At 42.5% G+C, this 26,819-nt stretch overlaps 1 protein-coding gene across 2 annotated transcripts in view; it reads left to right on the top strand.

The window, feature by feature from the left end:
* LOC109508953 (RNA-binding protein Musashi homolog 2) overlaps positions 1–26,819 on the top strand; it is a 228,647-nt gene that overhangs the window by 61,048 nt on the left and 140,780 nt on the right. For both annotated transcript variants that reach the window (XM_019858880.1, XM_019858878.1), the window contains one exon: positions 13,098–13,190. In XM_019858880.1, the coding sequence (XP_019714439.1) occupies positions 13,098–13,190 (93 nt within the window). The remainder of the gene's footprint in view (positions 1–13,097; positions 13,191–26,819) is intronic.

Raw genomic sequence — 26,819 nt, 5'->3', positions numbered from 1 at the left:
TATCTTGAACCCCCCCCCCCCTCAAAGTCAAGATTTTGCGCACTACTCTCCTTTCTGCTTTGCTCCAATCACCTGCTGACAGCTTGAGCTCGGCACGTCAAGGACAGTACACGCGCTGAAGCGTCGGCACACACAGACAGCCACAGTGTAAACAGGCAGTTTTACATGACATCCAGTCAGGATGATTGTGCTTGCTCTCCCATGCATCACCTGCTACCAAATGATTTTGTATTATACAGCACCGGTGGTAGTCGGGGGTTGTCCTTGTAAGTGGACAATGGCCAGAGCTCGGATTGACCGTTAGCAGTGGAGCCAGCCGCGGGGCTGGACAAAGTTGAGCCTCGCTGCTGAGTTATTCTGAGCGTGCTGAAGAGCTGCGAATTATTCCACTCGTTTCTGGGTTCCCGTGAAGCATGACAAAAAAAAAAAAAAAAAAAAACTCAAGTGCTTCATGCTCTCACAGTTCCCCTCCTGAGAGAAGCCAAAAGACTCGGGTTTAAAGTTGTTCAGCAAACCCTCAACTTGATGAGCGTTAATTACATCAATTAATTCGACCCCAGCTATTGTCTGAGGTGAATAAACCCCCTCTGTCACAAAGCCACTGCCAGAACACAATGATGTCAAAGCGGAGAGAAGACACTGAACATTAATACCGGTGCATTTATATGTCGGTGTCAAAATGAGTCAACACCGACCTGCTCGAATTCCAATACATGTGAGAAGAATGGAAGAATACATGGTACAAACCCAATTATGTCAGAATTTCATGTTTTGGACCTCTGACGCGTGGATTAAAATGTGTTTCGACACGAAACGCTTTTTCACCGAGTGCTGCGGTACAGATCAGGTAAACCCCGATCAGGCTTGCGGTAAAATGGTTCCGTACTGTTATCATGTGGTTCTTACTCTTTTGCACCAATCATCTCAATGACCAAGTAAGACATAGTGTTACAGTGACATTTTTGTCAAAGTATGAACCAAAACAGGTCTTTTACTTGACGGTATAAGCAGAACGCTGTGAATAAAACTGTCGGCTATTTAAAAGGCTTTCCAAACTTGCTGCTGAGATGAGCTGATTGCGCTGTTCTCCTCTGGCGTTTGCAGTCTCAACTTCATCACACAGACCAAAACAATCTGTGATGCACGCAGGGTCGCTTTAAGACACAATTTGGGCATTCATTAAACCACTCAAAGTTAGCTGTTAAAAAAAAAAAGGTTGAACGACACTCGGTAGGGTGAGACCTCTGCCTAATAACATTCTATTATGGCACTTGTTACCTGCAGAGTGCTCCACTGCGCTCTACTAACCTCACTGAGGTGCAGTCAATTTTCTATTTCAAAAAAGTACCATCGGAAACTACAAAAAAAAAAAAAACACTCAATTCATCAATCACAATTTTTCATGCGAACAAAAGGTGGACAAGGTTCCGAGATGAACAACCGTTTATGAGAAAAGTTTTATTTGTGATGAGATTGACGGGAAATTTGATTAAACAAAAAACTAGTTGGATATGGAAACGCTTGCTCCGTGGTTTGGAGATAGATTTGGCTGGTATAAAAGCTTTTATCTATTCCCTCAGATAAACTATTTGCTTCTTTTGGCAGTGTTTTGGGGTTACAACCTTGTTGCATGTTGAAGAATCTTAAAATCAATTTAGATGCATTTTTCTTTTGAAATCGGCAGCCTTTTTTTTTTCCTGTAGACTTCTGAATTCATTTTTCTCCTGCCGTCGTGAACAGAGATTAATGAGCCGGTCCCAGAAGAAGTCATGCAAGCCCAAGCCTCGACACCACCTCCCCTGTGTTTCACAGATGGGCTTGTATGTTTGCGATCATGAGGAGATCTTTTTTTTTCCCCCCCTCGAAGCATAATCCTTTTTCATTAGTTTCTAAAGGTGATTTTTTTTTTGTCTTATCTGTTCAGAGCAAATTTTTGAGTCTCATATATATTTTTAGCAAATTCCATTATGGCCTTCGTCTCCTTTTTTTTTTTTTTTTTTTTCGTAGCTCATGAATGGTTCGTGTCTTCGAAAGGAATCCTTTGTACATTTGGAAAAACGAAATCTTCTTGCACATGATACTTTCAGTCCTGCCCTCTGGAAGTTGTAGCCCGTGTCACAAAGAGTTGCTTTACGGTCTTTATTTTGCAACGCTCAGAATGTTTCTGTCATCAACCACTGCTGTATTTCTTGATCTTTAACTGTTTGATGGGAAAACAACTGCCCATATAACAGCGAGTATACCATACAGTTGTAAAAAGCTATAAACGACGCTAGCATATGGGTTTTACCGGTGTTTACACTAGGAGAGGTGTCTAAGGGTATAAAAAGAGCAATTGTGAAGCTGAGCAAAATGGAAAATCGATCGGTGCCATTGGTCATAGCCAATACAATCAACTAAGTCGCAACCGTCCAACAGTGAAGATCAAGAAAAACAGCAACAGTTGTATACTCGCTATTATATGGCGAGGTGTTTTCTTTTGGTATTCACGGAGCAGAAAACGCCATCTTTTGGCGGCCGATCCTTTGGTGATCTTGTCTTGGAGGTGAACCGCTGAAGGAATTCGGGTGTAGAAGCCCACCGTGCGGCAGAAGGCAAGTTGAAATCCTGTTTGTCAGGATGCTGAATGATTGATGATCTTGGCTGCCAAGCCTGATGATGCACACTTAACCGTTTATTTTGGGAACACAGTGATCCAAATAATTAACTTTGTAGTACAATAAATTGTGCTTCCATCATCCTGACACTTGCCTGAAGTTTGTTTTACTTGGAAATGATTTACAAGGTTGAGACGTGTTAGTCATATACAGCTGCATTTCCTTCGAGAAACTGTAATGTGTGATTATACTCTTCCATTCTAAGGCAACGTTTGTGTTAACTTCTGGAGGTTTACATGCTGGCTGTCACGCTGCCTTTAGCTAATGGAAAAAAAAAGGGAATCAAATAAAATCTGACTAGATTATGGCTTCAAACTGCCAATCGGAAAAAAAAAAGGGAATCAAATAAAATCTGACTAGATTATGGCTTCAAACTGCCAATCGGAAAAAAAAAAGGGAATCAAATAAAATCTGACTAGATTATGGCTTCAAACTGCCAATCGGGCGTCATCTGAAGTAATATTAAAACAGTTTGCAGTCCGCATGCGCTTTGTCTTGCTGCAAACAAGCTGGTGTTCAGTTGCCGGCAGAATGCAACATCCACTTTGTGCATTTGGAGGCACATTGTGATTGAGTCGTGTTGCTCTACAACAGTGGTTCTTAACCTGGGTTCGATCGAACCCTCGGGGTTCGGTGATACAGTCTCGGGGGCCTCTGCCATGGAGGTTAAGACACACCCGACTCAACATGTCAATTGGTTATGACATGCCTGCTTGGCCATCACTGGCTGGTTCATTTTGTGCACAATTCAAAAACGTACACTTTATACTGTTGTGTTGACGTTTTTTCTGTTTTTAACAAATGTTTTTTTATGTCTTGAATTAGTCAAAAAAATAAAAAATCACATTTTTATTTTTTACTAATGAAGGGTTTTGTGAATGTGCATATGAATTGGTTGGGTTTGGTACTCCTAACAAGGTTAAGAACCACTGCTCTATAATCATAAAAGCCATTTCTTTAAAAAAGAACAACATATGACTTGAAAGAAAATTAACGGTAGCCAGACGTGCATCAGTATAACAGTGACAATGTGTCCAGTTGGGTTTGCCTTTAGAGAGTGCACCTTTAAAGGAACCACAAAAAAAAAAAAAAAAGGAAAACAAAGGTATTCTTTTATGTGACCTTACCCTCTCCTGTTATCTCCGGACTGTTTATCTCCTCCCCCTCCTTTTGTTGCCTTGTCACTCACACAACCACAATTGCAAAGATGGAAGATCAGGATCATTATTTGCATTGTGTTCACAAAGGGTGTGTGTGTGTGTGTGTGTGTGTGTGTGTGTGTGTGTGTGTGTGTGTGTGTGTGTGTGTGTGTGTGTTTTTCTCAGGGAGGGAGAGAGTTTATGTGTAAGGCGTATTGTTGGAGTGCCTGTCAAAAAGCCATTAATGTAATTGGAACTTAAAATCCCATTTGTTTTCCCCTCTAGTGCTTACTGTCAGTACACAAGTCTGGGACTTGTGTTGAACATCAACTTTTGTTATCAATATCAGGCGTCATGGAAGAGAGCGTCATCTTATTGGAAACGCTGCCACTCAAAATGCCGTTGCTGAGGCGGGAGAGACTTTTGAGAATTTGTGAAATGGTTTCCAATGCACCACCTCTGCGGTGACATTTGCGTTTTCTAATGTTCTCTTTTCCCTGTCGTCAAATATTTCTTGGACCTAATAATAACCGCTACACTTTGCCGTTTGCACTTTTCGACATGAGCGTTTTATTCCTACTCGCGTGACGCTGCTGCGCGACTTGTGCTTCCCCGCCTCCGAAACTGCAATCGTAACTATAATAGCAGCGTCATATCGAGACGTTGCTATTATTTGTGTTATCTTGCTCAGCCACATGAAAGAAAAAAAATCTTACGAATATCCCTCGGTACTACGATTCTGCAAACTCCAGTCACAGCACTAAACACCCGTCAATTATCTTAGTTAGCAGTGGTACGGAAAAGCACCTTTTTGAACGTATGCAGATGTTTGCCATGTTTCAGGATTGCTCGACTTTGGGCGATGTTTGCGTTCGGCTGACCGCCGTTGTTGATGTCTCCCTGTGGTTCGTATTGTAGCCTAGTTTGGATGTCACTTATGGCGTCATGATGTGACCTTCGGCACTCGTAGGATCAAGCTGTAGACCTGCTCTACCCTACACTAATGCACAGGCTTGAATAAAAGGTCAGCGAGCTTGCTCAGACTTGAGATCATGATTTCTATACAGTCGTGTGACACAAAGACGACATGCATTCAGTTTGTGTGCGCGTGAATGCCATCAGTACCAAGCGCTTCCCATATATACCACTACAAAGGATATAAAAATATGATTTAAATGTGCATGGGAAATACGTCAATAATGCAATCAATAAAACACAGTCTGCACGCACAACTATACACCTTCATCGGAAACCACTTCATCTGAATGTGTTCATCAAAAGTCATGCATTTAGTTACACATTGGGTTTTGCCCACCTCCCCAACACACACACACGCACACACACACACACACACACACACACACACACACACACACACACACACACACACAAAGTTTAGTATAAGTTAGTTAATTAGATTTGGACTAATCCTGCAAACAAACAGCCATAAAACTATGCCCCCCTAAGTTGAGGTAATATGATTCAGCATGACTCAAATCATAAATCTGATCGCTTCCATTCAATAAAACAGACCTAGATGAATGTTCATGCTGCTAACCCATTTATTTGGCTATTTCTAGCAGGTCCTAATTTCAGTATCCACGATGTTAAATCGATCTTCTCGATATCATGAAGCCGTGCCGTGTCTCATCACCCTGCAGTGAATTCGAAATATCCAGGCATGTTCACAATATACATTTGAAATGTCATTAAATGGCCATAGCATGCTCGCTCCAATGCCCCAGAACTGGCCAGAAGCTTGCATCTAATTAGCATAATATTCGTGTTTGTGAAAAGCGCTTAAGAGCACGCCCGGCATCGTCCGTTTCACATTTTCCGCGTATCGCCGTAACGTTTGCTTAATGCCTGGCCTGTGCCTAGCGACGGCATGCTGCGCTCATTGTGAATGCAGCGTGAATGTGCAGTTTGGGTATGGGCCCATGCATCTCCAGGGCCATATAATCAGCTCTAAGCCGCTTCTATCAATCTTCATAACAGTAGTGGGCTGAGGAGGGAAGTGCAGCTAATCACTCCTAACTGGCCCCATGTTCAGCTTGGCTGTCGGTGTTCAAGCGAGGCCATATGCAAACAGTGTCCTTACATGTGTGTCCCTGACTCTCGTGGCTTGGCCGTCTCGCGGGGCCGGTCCACAGGTGGCTGGTACGGGCAGGAACGGGCCTGTGACTTTCCCCGAGTCGCTTCTAGTGTAGGTTAATATAGGAGTGGTGGCCCTGCGGCAGTGGCAATCACGGCTCTGATCAGAGCGGCGCTTCAAAGATGTCTGTGCTAGTTGAAGCCAGAGTTGTCATTAGCTTCTGCCCTGTGCTTGACAGCCTCTCCCCTCCCCCGTACTTGTTTCCTCTCTCTCTCTCTCTCTCTCTCTCTCTCTCTCTCTCTCTCTCTCTCTCGCTCTCTCTCTCGCTCTCTCTCTCGCTCTTTCTGTCATTGTCTCTCGCTCTTATCGCTCTCATATTCCGCCCGTGTGCAAGTGGCGACTGTAATCCTGTCTGCTTGCTTGGGCCTGTCACTCCACATTTACACTAAGCATCTTTCCTTCCCTCATCTCCTTTGCTCTAATTGTATTGTAATAAGCAATTACAGATCTATTTATGCACACCAGAGCTGAGATTGGACCACTTTTTAATGGGACAAGTAGAGGCGCGGAACCGGACAAGGCCGCGGCCCTCATCTTTTAACTTGTTGCTCGACAAAGACGCCATTGCTGCGAATCACTCGGTTTCCTCTTTTTCCTCTCGCTGATGTTCTAATCCCGCTCTCCTATCATGCGCTTCCTTTCTGTTTTCTCTCCCGTGCACAGATGCCTCCAAAGCAGACATGATTGCGCTGGTGTTTGTCATTTATTGGCTGTGTTTTCTCTTCGCGGTTCTGTTCTCGTGATGCAAATGAGCAATGGCAGTGTTTACCTGGCCATGTTTTGCCTGCATGTGTGCGAGCGCCTGCGCAACGTCTCGGGCTTTGATCATGCTGCATTGCATTGACAGATGCTCTCTGGTGCTTTCTGCTTCCTTATGAGCGAGGCGACCGACGGGATCCGAGTGCCAGTAATTATATCCCCGCACGAGAACCATAACAATTGTGGCTCCTACAACAGAGCGCGATGGCTTTTTTTTTTTTTTGCGATGCGTCCCATTATTTTTAGATATGAGAAACGACATTGAAATCCCCAGCCTGAATCCAGCCTGTCTGGGGCCCCGTGTTTACAACTGTTTATGACCCCGTGTGTGGAAGAGGTGAGGGCCGTGATAAAGGCTTACACCTTGTAATCATAGCTTGATGTGCGACCTCAACAACGCAGGTTCATGAGGACAGTGGGTGGTTGAAAGATCTGGCAACAACACGTAATAGGGAGTTAATAAGAAACATGAAGAACATCTCAGCGATACGCTTGTCTGACCAGTTCACGCCATGGTTTTATTACCCGCGGTATGTTTGGTGATAGGTTTTTCTTTTTTGCGCTTGATGGTAACTAGTCATACATGTTGATGTGACGATTACAAACGGGCTTCAACCGGCAGGGGATGGCCCTAATACGGCTCTCAACTAAAAGCCACAATAAACAAGAGATAGAGATGGAATGAACTACTAACCGTTATAGGCGCAAGACTTTAATTTACAGAGGCAAATTACGATTGTCGCAAATTACGAGTGTCGCGGTTTTAGAAGTGTTATGCCATTTTTAATTTATTTTGCAAGTCCGTTTGACATGTGCTTTGCAAATACGTCTGAGCCCCCTTGCTGTTCTTTCAGGCGGCTTCAATCAGATTGATTTGAGTTTGTGGCTCACCACCAACAAAAGCATCGACAGAATACATGAGAGGAGCAGACAGCGTTCCACAGAAGAAAAGATTGCTCATGGCCAAAAGGTTACATGTAGTTAACAGCCCAGACACGTGATCAATCCAGAGCAACTAATCATGTTGAATGATTGTAGCTATTGAGATGCTTGAATATTTTTTTTTTCTTTCATGGGGTTGCCTCCCGACATGATGTTTTTGGCATAATTTTTTTTTCCCTCTCATTTTGTATATGGCCTTTTTTCAGGTTTTCGGTAAATATAGACATTGTGAATTTTGGCCATGCTTCACTTGATAGTACATGTAAACAAACAAACAAAAAAAAGTCTAAATCCAGCCTTTGAGTCTTGCAATTAAAGTGTAGTTGATTGTGTTCAAAACAGTTTGGGGCAATTGTTTTATGCGAAAAGACGCTTTGGTCGAAGAAAATATTTGATTGAGAGAATGATTCAGAAAGGTAGGACATTCATCTGAAATCCCCCTCACCCCCACCTCCCCTGCAAAATACTGTTTGTTGAGTCTTCTCTCTTCTCGCCATGAATGGAGTCATCTTACACCTTTGCCAGGAAAACTGATAAATATCTTTATCACCATCTGCCAGTCAAGCATGTGGCCCTGAATGGAGTTTAGAAGACAACATACTGCTGGTGCTCGAGTGTAAAACTCTCAAGATTTGCAGAAATATGTTGCATGTCCCCTCCCGTCTCTGAAGCCTTCTGTCTTACATTTTATTTTGTTTCACACTATAATCATCTCGTCTCATACTTCTAGCGGAGTTAATAACATTCACGGCTTCCCTTTGCGGTTTCCGTTCTCCATGTTCGAAACACTAATAGCTTTTTGTTGGTACATCATGAAGGCGCTTTGAATTTTGTTTGCTGCCACAGGTCGAGGTACTGAATTTCACCAAATAGTAATATTATAGCGTGTTGCAATATCAGCTGCAGGCTTATCTTTTTCATCTTCCTCGGCACCCGCAGTAGTTCGAGCCTGCTGTTATTAAACACAGTCAAACCAGCAGCTCGGTATTCTAAGGATGTAAAATGCTTTGCATTATTTACACTCAGTAAAAATGGGGACAAAAGGTTCTGGCACTGTACATACAGTTTTCATTCAGAACCACCTGTAACGTTTTAGCTTTCAGGTCACGCTTCACAGCTTTTTTTTAAGCCATGCTTTCCACAAAGGGATCCAGTTTAATTCGGCACAGTTGGGTTTGGATCTCTTCACCCTGATTAGGGTTGCATTAACACGGCACGGCGTGTAGACTGGATAGCATTCATACTTGGGTTGCGTAGCATAGCATACAGTGCATCTGCTTACTGGTCAACGTGGGCATTATTCACGGTATTTTCTTTTTATTCATATTTTTTTTTTTCTCGACCGCAGATCCATTGATCCCTTTGTGTGGGATGTAGATGAATATGCACGTGCAATTTCTTCAGACTCCGTACTTTTCCTTGTGTTGTATCAATTCCCTAAAATGTGCTTGCTTGATAAACTTCGCCTGTCGTCCGATCACTTTGACCATCTTCAAACCATTCCAAGGCTCGAAAGTAATTCACTTCACAAACACCTATGATCTAATTGCTGCAGTCAGCAGATCATCAGGGACAAGTCCTGAATGTTCAACGTTACCGCTTGACTTAGACGTTGCAAATGGAATGCTGAAAGAAGGCTGCACCTTGTCACGTCCAATGATCTCACACGGGGAATCTTTCCATTCATTCGGCCTCTTGCTGTTTCCACTCGTCTGATTAGTCTTGACTTATTGACGTATTTCCAATTGTAAGTGCTAATTTGCTTGTACACTGTTGGTGAACGGCATACGATTGATTGATGTTGGGTTGCATGGGAAAAGTTAACAGTGAAGTATGCAGTAAGTGCTCTCTGGACAATGTTTGCCTGGCAAATATTTTGAGTTATTTTGATGAATTTTAACATCGTACGGCAATCATTACAACATAGCAGAAAAAGTAAGTACATTTGTTTTTGAGAGGTTATTTCATGGATCTAACAATGCTTCTAGGCAATTACTACTTACCGCTGGGAAGTCTTTTATGGTACTCTTTTAAATGGTGCCACATTTGGAAGGAGCATGCATTGAGATGAGCAACAAAGCTGATGATGTGGGTTGGGGCCATGAAAAGTTTGCCAAGCTTCTCTGCGAATGCCAAACAGCGTACTTGCCGTTGACTTTTGTATGGTGTCTGGGGAATAAGATGATGAGGAATCATCTGTATTGTCACGACATACATGCACACATGCACTTTCATACACACTGCTTTTAACCCATCACTGCAGTGAACACACACTCACACACGTCGTTAGCATCACACAGTGGAGCAGCGGGCTTCGGGGAGTAGCTCGGGAAGAGTTGAAGGTGTCCGTGTCTAGCTCAGCAAAACCAAAGCCATGAGTCCGGATGATGTTATGGTTGTATTGTCCATCGCCCACATTCTTCAGCTGGTCGATGGCTGGGATTTTACAAGGTCCCCCACAGTGACAGGCAGCAAGCATAACCACTTGGCAACCACAGGTGCCCCCACAAGAACCATCGACAGCTCCAACAACCTGGCACGGTGACACTTCTTCATTGCTGCTCACCATTCGAATCACACACTGGTGTTGAATGACATCCCATTCTTCAAGCAGCCTTTGTTGCAAGTCAGCCACTGTGGTTGTGTTTGTTAATCTGGCACAAACAGCCCACCTAAAAAGACCACACAATGTTTCAATGGGGTTGAGGTCAGGACTGCTGGCAGGCCATTCCAATCTTCGACACTCCCAAATTCTGGAGGTAGCCTCGAAAGATACCTTTAATACCTCTCTGGATTGAGATTACCTCCAATGATTACAAGCCTATTACTCCCCCCCCCCACACACACACACAGACACGTCCGTTTTAAGGCACAGGTGTCCAAATCAAGGTCCGGGGTCCAGATCTGGCCCGGCACATCATTTTATGTGGCTTCCATGATGCTTGCTGAAGTCTGAACCAAAATTTCAAATTGTCATATGTAAAAATGAGTTTGACACCCTTGCTTTAGGGTCTCTTTGGGAGGTGCAAAAATAGCTGGAAAATTAGGTTCAGAAAAAAACAGCTGTGCTGAATCTCTGTCCATTCAAACATTTTGTTGAAATGCTCCAGGTGTTTTCTTGCATTCCATGTTTTTTACAAAATTCTACTCTGCAGTGATTTTTGACAAACTATTGTTTCCCTCAATAGTTAGTGCTACTGCGTTCATCAACATTCATCAGACTTAGGCAGGTGATATATTTGCATATTTTATTCAAAACACGTTAAGGACTTGTTTTTGAAACAAAATGTAATGTCTTAACAAAATCGAACCTCCCTATTTCATTTTATAGTACAGAGCCATAATGTCTTCAGTCACCATGGGAACCCCCAAAAAAACCAAAAAGAAAAAAACAGAGCAAGTAATTGTGTTATAACGGGAGTCAGCAATGCCATCAGCTTCTCAGGAAAGAGACAAGGCTGAAAACTTGACAGGCTGGAACAGGTTTGATGGAACTAGATGGAAAGATGACCAGGGAATGGGCGGCCTGGAAGGGAAACGGGACAAAGAGCTGATGTAACGAGGCAAGCCACTGCTCACGTTGGCTTGTTTATTTATCAATTTCTTTATTTTACCTTGATTTGCAAAGATAACGGTGAGTGATGATGATGAATACTCACACAGCCGGCTTATCAGCAGCTGTCTGGCCCGGGGTTGCCGGCGGTGGCATTCAGGGCTGATAACCCCCAAGGTCTGAGGGATGATGTTGGCAAGGAAGAGGGGAGAGGAGCACGATGCAGCTGCCGGGTCTATTCTTGTGTACAACCTGCGACCAGCCGCTTCATCGTTTGGCATGTTGATGTATTACAAAGGAGGGGAAAAGCAGAATAGCGCTTGGCTTCGCTATGACTGTCCCCTTCAAAAACTTGAGTGACATCACACTCTTTCCCGATGAAAAGTTTGAAGTGAGGAAGTCATTTTCTCAGAGCCATTATCTAACCACGGCATGTGCTGGATGTTATATTGCCACGCTGTTCTCAACTGATTCTGTATTTTGAAGATATTGGCTTCGTTGACTGTACATGTATTCCACGCATTTTTAAAACCATCTTTCAGTGGCCGTCGGAATCTTTCTGGAATGTTTTCATTTCTTCGGAAAATCAATTTGTGCATTCACAATATCAAAAGTATCAACGCACGATCAATAAACACCGCATGTAATCAGAGAGGACTCGAGTGCGCGAGCGCATGTTCGTATGGTGCACATTTTGTGCCAGTGAGAGTCGCCGCACTTGGAAAGCCCTTGACAGATGTGACTTGGAGCTGATTCGTGCTTCTTTTCATCACTGTTAAGCCTATCTTTCATGCATTCAAAGTATTTCAGTCAGCGTTTGGATCAAAATAGTTTTTCCTCAACCGTCAACTCTCCAGCTGGGTTATTCTCGAGAATTATTATAAGGTTGACATTTTTATTTTTGGGGGGGTTGTTTCTGCTAATCTTATTGGATTATCTATGCAGCCAAACGTGTCAATGTAAACTAAGATCTCCAGTAGGAAAAGCACAGATTGAGGAAGTGATTGGACAATGATTGTCATTGTCGTGAAATTATTTTGGCAAAGCATAAAAACGGCGTCGTACTCATATGACGTATTTATCAAACGTACATGGAGTCAGTGTCATTCGAAAGTCAGTTAAGATTCACTTTAGCTGACGTTATTATTACATTATTATGATCTTTTTTTTTTTTTTTTTTTGTGAAACACAAGATGGGATACATAGTGGTCGTCTTGAACCTAATATTCCCCGTCATAATGATTACAATGTCATGGTAATGCATAGCGGCGGTTATCTTCCCAACGACAATGTTAAAACGCTGCTTGAATCTGTTTGTGTTCTTAAATGTTCAGAAGCGCCACATGAACTCGTCACACATGAAATTATAGCGTTGTGACATTTTTGCTGTCGTTCCCTTATCCTGTCTCCACCTCCAAATTTAGTACCAAGATGTTTTTTTTTTTTTGTTTTGTTTTGTTTTTTTGTTGGGGGCTATTTTGATGCTGTGAGTAATAATCCTTCATATTGTCACTGGTTGGAATTAAATGAGGCTTTTAATGCACCCTGATTCCATCAGTGCTCATTAATTTGTTTTCTTGCTCGTAAATGAATGCCGAAGTTGTTTAAGTTGGACCAAACTTTTTTGAGGATGAGATGTGGATGTTGTCTGGCAGAGAGAATCACAGAACGGTGTTTATTCTCTCCCCCTGCCCCCCTCCCCGCCCCCCTGTCAAAACGTTCAGCCTTGTGACCTTGCTTGCTACGAATGCGGAATTTCAAATGGTGGTTTTATTGTGTGCTTGCATTCAAGAAGAATGCATGCGTCCTCGATATCAGACGTGTCGCTCATTAAAGATCTGCAATGTATAGAAAGTATTATCTGACTAATCATTTCTTCCGTTTACTTTCAGATGGTCACAAGAACGAAGAAAATATTCGTGGGTGGCCTCTCAGCCAACACAGTAGTGGAAGATGTGAAGCAGTATTTTGAACAGTTTGGGAAGGTAAGGCTCTTTTTTGTTGTTGTTCATAAGCCTGACAATCGTGTCATACACCGATTGTATGTAAAAAAAAAAAAAAAAAAAAAATTCTACATTTATCGCGACAAAGAAACAATGGAAATGATGTCTCTACACGTGGCGAAAATGATTGAAAAAAGAAAATAGTCGCCAAATCATATTTAAGTGGAACCTCCAAAGTTGTTCACAATCTGTTCCGTGGCCAGCTGAAATATTTTTTTTTCTCCAGGCCAAAAAAAAAACCAAAACAAAAAAAAAACAAAGTTGCGTTTAATGGGACTGTAATATTTTTACATGATTAACTCTTACATGAATTTAAACAGAATTTCATCAGTCCAATATCATTTTTAGAAACAAGGCAACACTCTTAAACGGTTAAGCATTCTATCATGTCTATCAAATCCGTGACACGGGGTATCGAAATCAAGGTCCTCTGTACACCAAAAACTGGTTTCAATACTAGCTCTGACTGAGAGTCCTCTCAAGCCATTGTGAGTGGGAACAGAAAGGAAGTAAACAACATAAAAAGACCAATAAAAGCAGCAAACAACGCTTTTGGCTAAGAGCTATTATCGTCAACTGTAATGGAACTGAAATAGAGCAACGCTGGACAGACGTGCTTAGACACCACCGGAATCTTTTCTGCTTAGGATATGCGCTTAGTTTAAGGTATTCCTCTTCGCGCCTTCTCTTTTCTTACCTTTATCTTTCTCTCAGGATAATATGTCGCCAAAAGACACCTCCAAAGCGAAACGCGGAACACAAATGCAGAGTTAATCCTTTGAAACGGGCCGAAAATGAGTTCTTTCAAGTTACGTGAACAGCGCGTGACGTGCGGACTAATGCGCTGAGACAGCTCGATGCTCCAAATTGTGCAATATGCGTTTGAGCTCCCAAATTTTTGCGAGGTTTTAAGAGTCGGTCGGACCTTTGCGGGTTCCACCTGCAACTTGCAATGGAAATGAAAATAGCGGCGTCGCTTTCTCGCTGCGTGGCCTTCGCTGGCTTTGTGCGGCAGTTTGTGGTATGGTGCAGTGAACTGTTCTCAGACCAATCCCCCCCAGCTGAGCGAGGCATATTTCCACGCCCTTTAATACAAGGACATGCATGCCTCACACCCACACACGTGCACACAAACAGGCTTTGATACAGTGGCAGCATTTCACAGATAATTTCCTCACGCTGAGTGGAGATCCATTTCCCTCATGTCATATTCCACATCCGCCAAGGTCACCTTCAGCTGATACAGTCTCTGGAACATCAGCACTTGACCTTGAGTTTAAACAGTTTCCACGAGGATGGATTTTTCATGGGCACATAATGCAGCGTGTCCTCAAGGAGACAAAAGAGCTGTTATGAAATAATGGAAACAGTTATTTTTGGTTCAGACCCAGTATGCAACCATCTCTCCCCTCCTCCAAAAGGCAAGCGTTGTTTTCCTGGCTGGAAACGAGCAAGGTGAATGACTTTGTTTGGCTCCTCTTCTGTTGAGGATGCTTGGAAGGCCCAACCACGGCCCGGCTGCTTTATTTGCACAATAGAAACTCGGCAAGCAAATACGCGGCACGACTTTTGCAATCAATGGATCTGAGAAAGGGCTCAAAATGATTTTTGACTTGATTGAATGACATAATTGACTTGATTATACAAAGTTTCTCCCCCCCCCAACCCCCCTCCCTCCCCTCCTTGAGAAATCCTCAAACGCTTAGGAGGAAACAAACAAATCAGACTGATTGAGCAAGATCTTGCACATGTTTTCTCGGTGTTCTTTTCTAGCCTACTTGCGCATGCCTCCGCGCGTCTGCAGGATTGCTCTCGCCTTGCGTGAGTGTTCCAGCGATTAAGTGTATTTATACGGCTGTCGTGATTAGGTGTGCGTGCAGGTCTGTGGGAGCTCGGCGAATGAAAAATCGGAGGAGATGTTGGTGGCAATACCTGTAGAGCAGATGTAAAGCTAAATGATTTCCTTTACAATCTCCTTAACTACATTAATGCTGTCTGTTTTCGGGTATATGCCGTTGGCGTCATGGAGATTCTTCAAAACAGAAAAGCAATTTAGTTTCCGTTGCATAGATTATTGGCCCAATGTATCAGTTTGTATGTATTTATCCAGCATGGTGGAAGGGCTGCTTGATATCTATCCAGTTACAGGCAACAATCATCCATACTGTGACCGCATTTTCACTTCAAATGAATTTAGTGTTTTTCCGATGTATACCTTCTGGCTGGTACTGATGCAGCAAAGTGGCAAGAGACTGAATGAATTCACATGAAATAGTAATAACTAAAGAAACACATCCACCCACTTGTGTTGATTCGTACTTTTCACACTTTGGTTTTCATTTACTGTTGATTTGGTGTCGCGCTAACCTATTGTGACACATTTACGGCGTTTTAGCCGTGACGTCATTTCTGGAAAATATTGGCCGATGTTGTTTGATAAGATAAGATCAGATAAGAAAACCTTTATGTGTCTCACAATGGAGAAATTCCCAATTTACAGCAGCAAAATTATGAAAGGGAGAAGTAAAAGTATCTCAATAAATATAAAATATAAATATTAAGCATATTAAAAATGCGCCTGTGACTCGGCAACCGCTCTGACTGTTTTATTTGTGCTTTTCAACTGCTTCATCATTGTGCGTCGTGCTAAATCGTTTGCACTGTTACAGCGTTTTAGCCGTGGCATTTCGTTTTTTTTTTTTGTTTGTTTTTTTTTTTAATGATTGAAAAATATAATTTCTCAACAATGCTACCAAAGGAGCTGGCCCACATCCATTAACACAAATCAAGGCCTGCATCCCAGAGCAGGGACAAGAGCTGGTAATAAAGTAAAGTGAATCAAGAGAGAGGACTAAATCCCACAGGAGATTTACACCATTCCTTCTGTGTAGGCGTGTTACTCGGCAGTGGACGGCTGTTAGAAAACTGCGCTTGTTTGTTTACATTCAAACTTGAGCTCGGACAGCACATAGCATGTCTGTGCACTTAAACCGGTCGTTGGGGACTTCAATCATGTTCCGATCTCTCGTGTACTAACAACCTCTTGAAACGTTGAAACTTGGTGGACTGTGCAACCGAAAATAATATACATTTATTGATTTATGCATATATGTATTTATAGATGTAGATATAGTATTTTTAGCAATATTATTGTTTTATTCGTTGTTAAAGTTTTGTTTCGATCTCATCTGCAGCGCTTTCTTACAGCTGCAGTTGTGAAATTACTTTATTAAAAAAATCGGGCTCGGTCGTAAGGTACCACTTTCCATTTTTAATTATTGTCACTATAGGTTGTTCCGTGTGCACCCCCCACCCCCCCTTTAAGAGATGAGCCTGAGTATTGTTACATTTTATCTGTCAGGGCGAGTCGTATGTATACTGCAAGCCACACCACTATAACTAAAAGTATTGTAAAATTAAAACCGCCTAGTCAGTGTAAATCAAAACGTAACTGTTGTCATAGAAAAAGCTGAAATTTTGATGCAGCTCTTGTATTGGAACTCATTAGATTGCGCAAGTGTCACTCACGCACACACATACACACACACACACACACACACACACACACACACACACACACACACACACACACACACATACATATATGAGAAATAGTGCCTCTTCACAGTAAGTCCTATCAGCAAGGAGTATGTGTGTGTGTGTGTGTGTGTGTGTGTGTGTGTGTGTGTGTGTGCGTGTGTGTGTGTGTGTGCGTGTGCGTGTGCTGTCCGTGTGGCACCATAAGCCAATTATCAGGATGTGGTCTGCAGAGGTGTCGCGGGGTTGGGAAGCGGTGGAGGGCAAACAGCTTGTGTGGCCACAACTGGGTCACAGTTTCTGTCGGTAACCTCCGCACCTCACCTCACCTCCACTCCCCTCTCCGCCACCTTAGTCCCACTCTCCTCTGTCCGTGGAGTGGGGGGAGGTTGACGTCTCTCCTCCGCATCAGTCTCAGAGCATCAGTCTCCCGTGCTGTCACCTTTAAGACGCAGCACAAGCCTGTGCGCTTGGCACAATTTCACAAGCCGAGACGCTCCTTTGTTGCCTTCATTAGACGCTGAAGGCGTATATCGGAAGTGATTGCATTTAAGTGGAAGTGTGCTTGTGTTTGACTGATTATAATGCATCTCGGATGGATCCCATTTCCTAGCTAATAGTTACCACATCCTGCCACCTATTTTGTTTCTCAGGGCATCACACCGCATATTAGCCGTGCGAGCCAGTTGAGAAAATCTTATCGTTTCTTCATATTCAAGTGTTCTTAGCCAGAGGCTGGTCCTGCTTCTGCCTCGCAATAAAGTGAAATTAATCATTGCTGTGCTTGAGCTGTTATTGGCGTCTGTGCAGACCTATATATTACCCGACGATAGAATGTGACCATTCAAAGATCATTCTTGTTTTTATTCTCGATTATTTACTTCACAAAATATGGAAAGGTTCAGAATGCTGCGATTGGCTGGCAACCAGTTCAGGGTGCACCCTGCCCCAAGACAGCTGGGATAGGCTCCAGCATGCCCGCTACCCTTGTGACGATGAGCGGATTAGAAAATGGATGGATGGAAGGGTGGTTCAAAATGTGACCTGTGATTGAAGGGCTTCCAGTTCGATACATCCAATCCAAATGTGATGCATCAGGATTCAATGCCGCTTACCCTTTTTGGGGTCACAGCAGTTGCTGGCACCTGTTCAAGCTGACTTAAGATAAAAGGCAGCCGACACCCTAAAAAAGTTGCTAGTCCATCACATGTATTTTTTTTTTAGATGAGTTAAATTCCATAGTTCAAGTTGAAGTGTAAGCGACATGCTTGGAGTAATTCAGTGCCACGCTATTTTTTTTTTCTCTTGTACTTGTATTTTGTAACCACGCAAGTCAGTTGACGACCAATTCATATTAACACCTTTGCCCAAGAACATGCAGAGATTTGTTTTGCCCCAGAAAATGAACCAAAAAATTAAAATGTCTGATCCTGCTGCTTTTCTTTCTTAATGACCAAATGGGTTCTTATTGCAATACTCAAAACACGTTTTGAGATCCCCACTCCCTCCCCCACCCTTCGCAAAAAGGTTCCACTGAGACAAGCACTTGATTAAAGTTGGAATTTGGTGTGAAGACACCTTGTAAATTTGGATGTGGCGTACCAGCTGAGCCCAGCCCTGGCATCGAGAGTGCTCGCCACAGTGCTAAAGGCATAATTAGACGGGGTGACTAATGCTTTGGTCCTCATTGGTTTATTTTGATCAGCTTTGAGTGCATCCCACACTGGTCTCGTTTAGCCCAACAGAAACGAGTCCTGTTCTCCGAATCAGTCCGCCTCCACTTCAGTCACTTGGCTGGGTTTTGCAGCGCAGCCCTCAAGCAGACTTTTATTTCCATCAGCACTACTTGCTTCCATGTCACTCGGCTCCCACAATCGTTTCTTTATGTCCAGGCCATCCTGGTGCTCATGCTCCACTGGTCTAGAGCTAGCTCCTGGAGGTGTAACGGAATGGGTGGCGGAAGAGGAGGAGCTTATCCAGTTCACTGCTACTGGGCTTATGAGGGATAAAGGTAGATACAAAGGTCACCAATGAGTCAGACAAGCACAGCGGTGCGTTGAGTCCTGGAAGATGACAGTGAAATGATTGGACTCAAATAAACGTCCATTAACGGACCCAAGTGTCAGAGAGATGGAGAACACAGCACACACTGTATATTTATTGAGACATGACGGAAAAAGATAATAGCGCGTATATTCTTCCCTCATACTCAAAATGAAGCGATTGAGACAATGAACTAAAATTATAGAAGGATCAGAAACAAATTCATTGGGTAGTGTGTGACATTTGTTCTAGGGCATTGGTACTCTAATACCACGGCTGACATTTTGCATGGTCTTGGAGTTTATAAATGACACCAAAAAAAAAAACTGTTTGAAACCATCTGTACAATCCCTATCAATTTATTGTGCATACTTGACAAGCATACTAACGAGCATCTAGAAATATTTGCGATTTTTAAGTTGAAGTCATGAAACAACCGGATGAGAAATAATTTAGCAAAATATGTCATGTTTAATAGATTGCCTTGACCATATACTATCGGTTCGGACCGTCTCAAAATTGTGCCTCTGTGGATCAATATGTTGGAAAATTGCATTACTTCAGCCCAAAAAAAAAAAAAACATGATTACAAAATACTTAGGCAGCAGGTAGTGTAGTTACAGTATTGCAAACACATCCCACTCTTATCAGTATCATCATTTAAAAATTACTTGTAAATCCAACCAAAAAAAATACCGGAAAAAGCAGATGCATGCATCTAAAGCATTGCAACAAGTTTTATTTTGAAAGCAAAAAATATCAAATCAGCAACCGTATGCTCTTCTTGGAGATTATGAATCGTAAACAGCAGCAATCAAAATGATTTTTCATGCCCCACAAAATGTATTTGCTTTCACATCTGTAGTTCACTTTCTTGGGTCCGAATAAGTTGATGGGTCTGAAGCTGGCCACAGATCATCTCAGGGGGTGGCCATTTTGCCACTTGCTGTTGACTGAAAATGACAGAACAGTTGCTCAGGTAAACGACCAATCATGGGGTTGACTTCCCCTTTTAATATGGTATTAAAAATAATTACAGTTTTGAAAGGGAAATTTTATCACAGTCTATCGGTAAACCATAAACAACATCTAACCTAAATATGTTGAAATGGTGTTAAAGTGACACAAATCATTTAACTGCTTTTTTAAAGCCTTTAGTGGGCAACGCTATGGTACCGAACAGACTTGTAACGCCAGGGATGGAATGGGAGGTATCGTTTTGATTGCAGGCTCTGGATTATTTTTTTTTCTTTCTTCAATAGTCACAAGGATTAGGCACAAAGTATACAAAGGATTTTTACTCTTAAATTTTGTGAAGGGGTGGCACATGCCAATGAAGAAAAACTAAGCCAAACTGGTCTTCCATCCGTTTGACTGACAATCTAGTCATTGAATTTATAGACTGAAGTGACGGGCACTATGATGAAGAGAGCCTCTGACATGTTCAAGCGGCGAAGCAGAAAAACACCGATGATTAATGCAGAAAAAAAAAATGCACTTTAAAAGAGGGAAAGGAAGCTAATCAAAAGGCCACAGTCCTTCATCCCACTTCCTCGGCTGGTGCAGGTGCACATTTGCATGCCATTTACATGGTAGCTCACAGTGACTACGAGCGCGCCAACGTTTCGGTGTCCATCACCGGCTGACGTCCTGTGATTGTTTTTCTCGCTGCCGCAACTGACCTAATCAGTTGGGGGATATTGTCTGGTTCCAGTGATTATAAGGAGTGATCAGAGCAGCCATGATGGAGCTTGTGCCTCTCCGTCCCGATTTAGCCAGAGGCTTCAATCTCATTGCAGTCACTTGTAGTTAGTGACTGAGACTGGCCGAGAGAAGGGCAGAGCAATATAAATGAATTGGCTATGAATGCGGGGTATGCTAGTGCTGCTGCGGGGACGCATGAGGGAAAAGGGCCAGTTAGACAAACCATTTTATACCCCCCTTGACCTTTATTTGCCCATTGGCCCGGCAACATTTCCAACAGCTCTTTAAATGGCCGCTGAAGAATTGAGCTGCAGTATCCACATCGTTCTTCATCCTCGTCTGTTTGATTTCATATGAGAAACACGACTGTGTGTGTGTATATTGCTGTCTTTAGATTGCCCGTTTTTTTTTTTTTTTTTTTTTTTTACCTTGAGGGCCAGACCTTTAATTCAAGATAGATTTTTGACGATCACTGATGTCTAGAAATACCCATCACACACACATTCTCCTTCCGTTACTCGACACTGTGCTCTATAGGCGGCTCACAAATAGCGCTTCAGATCAGAGAAGATTGACACCTTTCTGTAAGTCTCTGGTCTCATCTCCCAGCTGTCTTTCCTGAAATGGCTCCCTTCGGATAAGCCTGGATTGGCTTGATTGTGTTATCGGTGACTGATCAGGTGATTGAATGACAAAATTTTGAGCCCGCTGCTTGAAGAATGAAATGTTTAAAGAAGATTGACTGTGATTGGATCAGATTCAGCACCTGCTCAAAGGGGTCAATCAGGTGACGGCAGGAGGCTGAGGCGCCATTGTGACTAGAAACCAGGGTGTTAATGCGCGGATCGGGGGTTTATTATTGGGGGTGGTAGACGGATGCTTACAAGGTGCCGCGGATGCCATTCAACTGGGGAACAGTTGAAAAAATGTCATCAGACGAAGTGTCACGAGTCATTTTCAGCGGTCTTAACATCAGATTAGTATGGAGGCGTCCATATCCGCATCTCCACCTCTGTCATGATAACACCCTGTGGGAGGATAGTTCACTGAGAATTGCATCTCAAAAAAAAAAAAAAAGGAAAAAAAAAAGGTTATTTTGCTGATGGATGCGAGACATCCATTGACGTATGCTGCATGTGTGTTCTCAAGATTGGCACGGAAGGCAGAATTTGAAGGTCGAGAGCTTGGCAGAATATGAATGGAAAGGGAGCCAAGAGAATGCTGAGCTAAAGACACATTTTAGTGGGAAACTTCATTTTTGTTGCTCAGCTTTGTAATCGCATTCTTAAGTCATCGTTTTACTTTCGAACTGTATCACGGTCTGTAATTTTGAATGACATTGATCGATTCCATCTTAAAGTTGAACACTTTTCGTGCCTTAACTTTATGTTGAACTGTCATGTATCAGCAAACGCCCAAACTGCCAATTACTACCAATCTCAGAAACACGATAAATACCAGTTGGAGAAGGACGATACGCATTCAGGCAGCAGCGGCTCAAACGCAAGACATTTAAGAATTGCTTGGACAGGCATATGTGAGTTGTGATCCACGGCGAATGATACCCACATGTGATTGACACAACTTTTTGTCTCTGCCTTTCACAGGCAAATGAGAAAAAAAAAACCACAGTGGTGGCAGGTTTCCAAAAAAATAATCTGATCTGATAGGCTTTCAGGGACAAAGTGATTCTGCTTTTCACCTCGGATAACCCTCCTCATCAAAATCACACATCTGAGCTGAGTTACAAACTCCTCCTTTCTCTCTATTTGTCTATTTGGACCATGACTCAGCAGCACCTGAAAGATTTTTCTCCATAGAATCCACAACACTATACTCACAGACACCTGTGCTATTGCAAGCCGGATTTTTTGCTGTGGCGTTTGTTTTGTTCTTGTGGATAGATTTATCCCAGAGTGACCACAAATAATAGCTGTAGCTTTCTCTCTGCAGCTGTGTGAGAGATATACAGCAAAGCACAAAATGTAATGCGCCAAAAAACAGAAAAGGCAGCCTTTTTATCTTGTATCATCTAACTTTTTGCCAACAGCAAAAAAGGTTTGCATTGATCCGGCACCACTGGTTAATGGATCTTGCAAAATGCATCTATGGATGGAAACCCAGTATGAAGAGAACACTAAATTTTTTGGCTTGATAAACATTTGCAAATGTATCATGAGATTCTTCACCCGTCAGCAGAAATCTGATTTAAGAGTATCCTCCATAATATGTAATCAAAGCTGCTATCGCAAGTCTGAATTTGCAATGCAAAAATAAAATTAAATAAAAATAGGGTGGAACGGTGGTGGATAACTGGTTATCACGCCAGCCTCACAGTGCGGAGGTGCAAGGTTTGATTCCAGCTGCAGCCTTCCTGTTTGGAGTTTGCATGTTCTCCCCATGCCCGCGTGGGTTTTATCCGGGTACTCCGGTTTCCTCCCACGTTGCAAAAACATGCATGGCAGGTCAATGGAACACTCTAAATTGTCCCTAAGTGTAATTGTGAGTGCAAATGGTAGTTTGTCTATGTGTGCCCTGCGATCGGCTGGCAACCAATTCAGGGTGTACCCCGTCTACTGATTACAGCTGGGATAGGCTCCAGCACGCCCGCGACCCTCGTGAGGATTAGCGGATTAGAAAACGGATGGATGCTTGAAGTAAAAGTAATAAAACAAAACAAATCACAGTTTTCTAATTGTGCTTGTGCTCAACTATGAAGTATTTAGGCAATGAAAGCTCTCAATTATTAGCCTGATGACTATTTTTAGCCACCCACAGCTGTGTGACCAGATCCATAGGCGCCTCCAGCTCATGCCTCCGACGCATCCCATTGCTTTACTGAAATCACTGCTTAAATGTACTGGCATGGAAATGTGCACTATGTGCTTGAGTTTGATGTGAATGGCTAATGATGTCTCAAAAGTTTCACTTATCTGAATCACTGCGCAGCTCACAGTCGTGTGCATGAGTGCATGTCTCCATCGCCTCAGGTCTGGCAAAACTATTAAGGTCTTAAAGAAATCCACTATAATAAATACAGTTGTTAGTAACTGCTTGTTAGGTTTTATTTGCTGTAACAGTGGAGACTAACATTGGTAGTGACAGGCTCATTGCATCCAGACATATTTAGTTGGGAGAGAGAGAGAGAGAGAGAGAGAGAAGGTCGGTCAAACAAAATATATTCAATAAAAAAATAAAAAAAAGATGATGTTGCAGGGCCTCACAGTTTTCATGTCTTTTCACATCTTTTGTTCTGAAACGTACTGTAGTTTGTCTCTTTATTTCCTCTATAACACACAATTTATTCGATGTATACATCTTCGTAGTGTCACGGTGCCTTGACGATTGAGTGTGGAAGCTGGAGAACAGAGAGGTTGTGTTAAAAGTCGGAGGTCGATATATGTGCCGCTAGACGTGAGTCAACCGTCGGAGTACAACCTGCTTTAGCGCCACAAAACTAATTGAACACAAGTGGAAGATTATTTAGTCAGTCTCACACTTTTCGCTGTGTCTCATATATCTGAAATGCATCTCATGTATGCATCCGGCTTATTTTCGGTCTATTGTTTAAAATGGCGTCGCGGTTTTAAACAGGGAAACGGTTTCATCCCTAATACATCCAGTATTTGAGACACTGTGTATTCGGAAAAGGTTAACATGCAAAGTAGATATCAACAGGATTATTACCATATAACTGTAGATGATGCGTGTAAAGGTAATGCGAGCCCATCTAAAATCCTCTGGACGTGTTAAATTGCACTTTAAATGGCACTAAAGTAGCGCGCAGAAGTGTACAAATACCACTTGGAAATATCACAGGAGGTCTAAATTTTTATTGCCTGAAATGACGACCTTACGCAGAGAAATGAAAAAGGTTAATTAAACGTGGTGTCAACAAGTCTTAAAAAAATGTTGAGGTGATCTGTAATTAAGTGATTTTGCTTTTATAGGTTATTAACAGAAAAAGTGCTTTTATTGGATTCTGAGGAGTGTCGAAGGTGGCATTCGGCAAGCGTGTTGTTGTGGTATGTTAGTTGTATCACTAATTCAAATGAAACAATCATTTCTATGATATAGTTTTACCCTTCACAACAGCAAGTCCTCGAAGCTGCTTGCTTCTCCCCCCCCACAGAGTGGAATAATGCATCAGCAGATATGGCTGCCAGCATGCGACAGACTGACAAGCAATCTATCCAGAAAACGTTCTCTCACGGCTTCAGTTGAATCATCTTAAAATCGAAATAAGTCAGTTTGATTGAAACAGTGGCACAGAGCCAAGATGTGGCATCAAATCTCACAGTCTAATCTTTTGGTCACGGACACGTTGACCACACACACACACACACACACACACACACACACACACACACACACACACACACACACACACACACACACACACACACACACACACACACATGGGCACACCCACTCAAGTCACTTCCTGATCGGAGAAGCTTTGAACCCAACATGTGGCCCATAAGTCCTATCCACAGGTAATTAGGTTTGATGGTTAGTTGAGCAGAAGCATGGATGTTATCCTTTTTCCAGACTTGCCACCTGGAGGCTTTCCTCAAGTTGTTTTTTGAGCCCCGCTGCCAGCCCAGCATCCTCTCTTCCAGCTCAGCACACATTGTAAAAGCCACCAAGGAGCACTTAATTCCCTTTGAAGATGATTTATCCACTAAAGTAACATGATGGCAACCGAATATGAATTTAAATCCTTATTAAACAAACAACCTCTTGCATCTACCCGGCATAGCCAATCCCAAACAATTGGTGTAACGCAGCTGTGCTTCTGTAAAGTCGCGGTACAAAAGGCAGCCGCTGCTACCTCATCGGGAGAGGAAAATGACCGCCAATTTCATTTCAAACAGCTTCACGTTTAATTGAATTAAAGTGCGATTTGTATGTGACGCACTCACGTGGACAGGCGGTATCATGCTTGAGTGACAGCTTGATTCTGTTTAATCATGAGCAAGTTTTCCAGCTGCCGACATCTTTGTGTTTAATGACATGATATTGAGCGAAAAAAAAGTTTGCATCGGTAAGAAAAAAAAAACAACACAGGGCTGCAGTGGAACCTCTGAAGTGAAACACATGCAAGTCGGAGGCTTGAGATTTTTGACCAACATTGTGGGCAAATACATGATATGGCAATTCAGGGAGTTGGGGACTAACTGGGTGGCTGCTGTGTATTTTCTTCGTCCTTTTTTTATTTTTGCAACACTTACAAGGACCAGAAAATAGAATTCTGAAGTGAACTGTTCACCTGGTTACTTCCTCCAACTTATCGAAAGCATTCAGACAGCAGCGGTGTTTGCACGACTTTATTTCCAGTGTGACTGTGCACACCATTTGTTCTAAAGGTAAAGGCAATTTTTTTTTTTTTTTTTTTTGTGGGGTGCGGGGGGGGGGGGGGAACAAATTTTTTGGCGCAAGGCTATGTGATGAGTATGCCTTTAATTGCCAAGACTACAGTGTTTGATTCCTTTACATCTTAATAGCAGCGGTCAACTTATTCATACTTATGCAGTGCATGCTGAGTTGCTATTTGTTATTTTAAGAGGTCAGAGTGAATCTCACTTGTGTAGACAACAATGTCATATGTCAAAATGGCCTCTGTAATAAAGGCCTATTAAAGTCAAAATGCAGGATTTCCAGGTAATATTTGACTTTGCGAAATGGGGCTTAGATGAAGCCTGCTGTTTTTGGAACCTGCAATATGTGGTCATCAGTGGCAGTGCATTTAGTGCAGCTCTAAACTATGAATGTGATTTACCAGAGGTTTGCTCCAGGAATGTGTGTGCCAAATGGGAAATGTTGCAGCGCGATACATTTTAGGAGGCGTATATTTTTTGAAATGCCCGAGACAAAAATTATTCTCTATTGAGCAATGCAATTTGGATTTTCTAAGCACAACACAGCTTTTTAAATATTGCGGGCTACACCACTTCCAGAATTATTACCAACAGCACGCGAAATCTATTAGAGTGAGTGAACACGCAATTTAGCACGGCAATTTGAGATCTTTGTTGAAAAAAATAAATAAATAAATTGTCATGCACAGTACGCTCACAAACAATGTGCACAATCTGTTGGTGTGAACACACACAATTTTGTCCCCGATGTAAATCTTTAAAGAGTTTGGACATTTGAAATCAGAGCATAGTTTATACAGGTCAGGAAGGACTATTTTTACTTAGGATTTTCCAAGGAAGGGGTCTGAGAATCATTGTGACAAATTGACAAATTGTGCATCCAAAACATTTGCATCAATTTCAAAGAACCACATTACTTTTGAGGACCCCCCCCCCCACACACACA

Source organism: Hippocampus comes, unplaced genomic scaffold (genome assembly GCF_001891065.2).
Source record: "Hippocampus comes isolate QL1 unplaced genomic scaffold, H_comes_QL1_v1.1 scaffold230, whole genome shotgun sequence".
Classification (NCBI taxonomy): Eukaryota; Metazoa; Chordata; class Actinopteri; order Syngnathiformes; family Syngnathidae; genus Hippocampus; species Hippocampus comes.
Note: the sequence above shows the minus strand (reverse complement) of the source record. Positions and strands in the feature narration are given on the sequence as shown.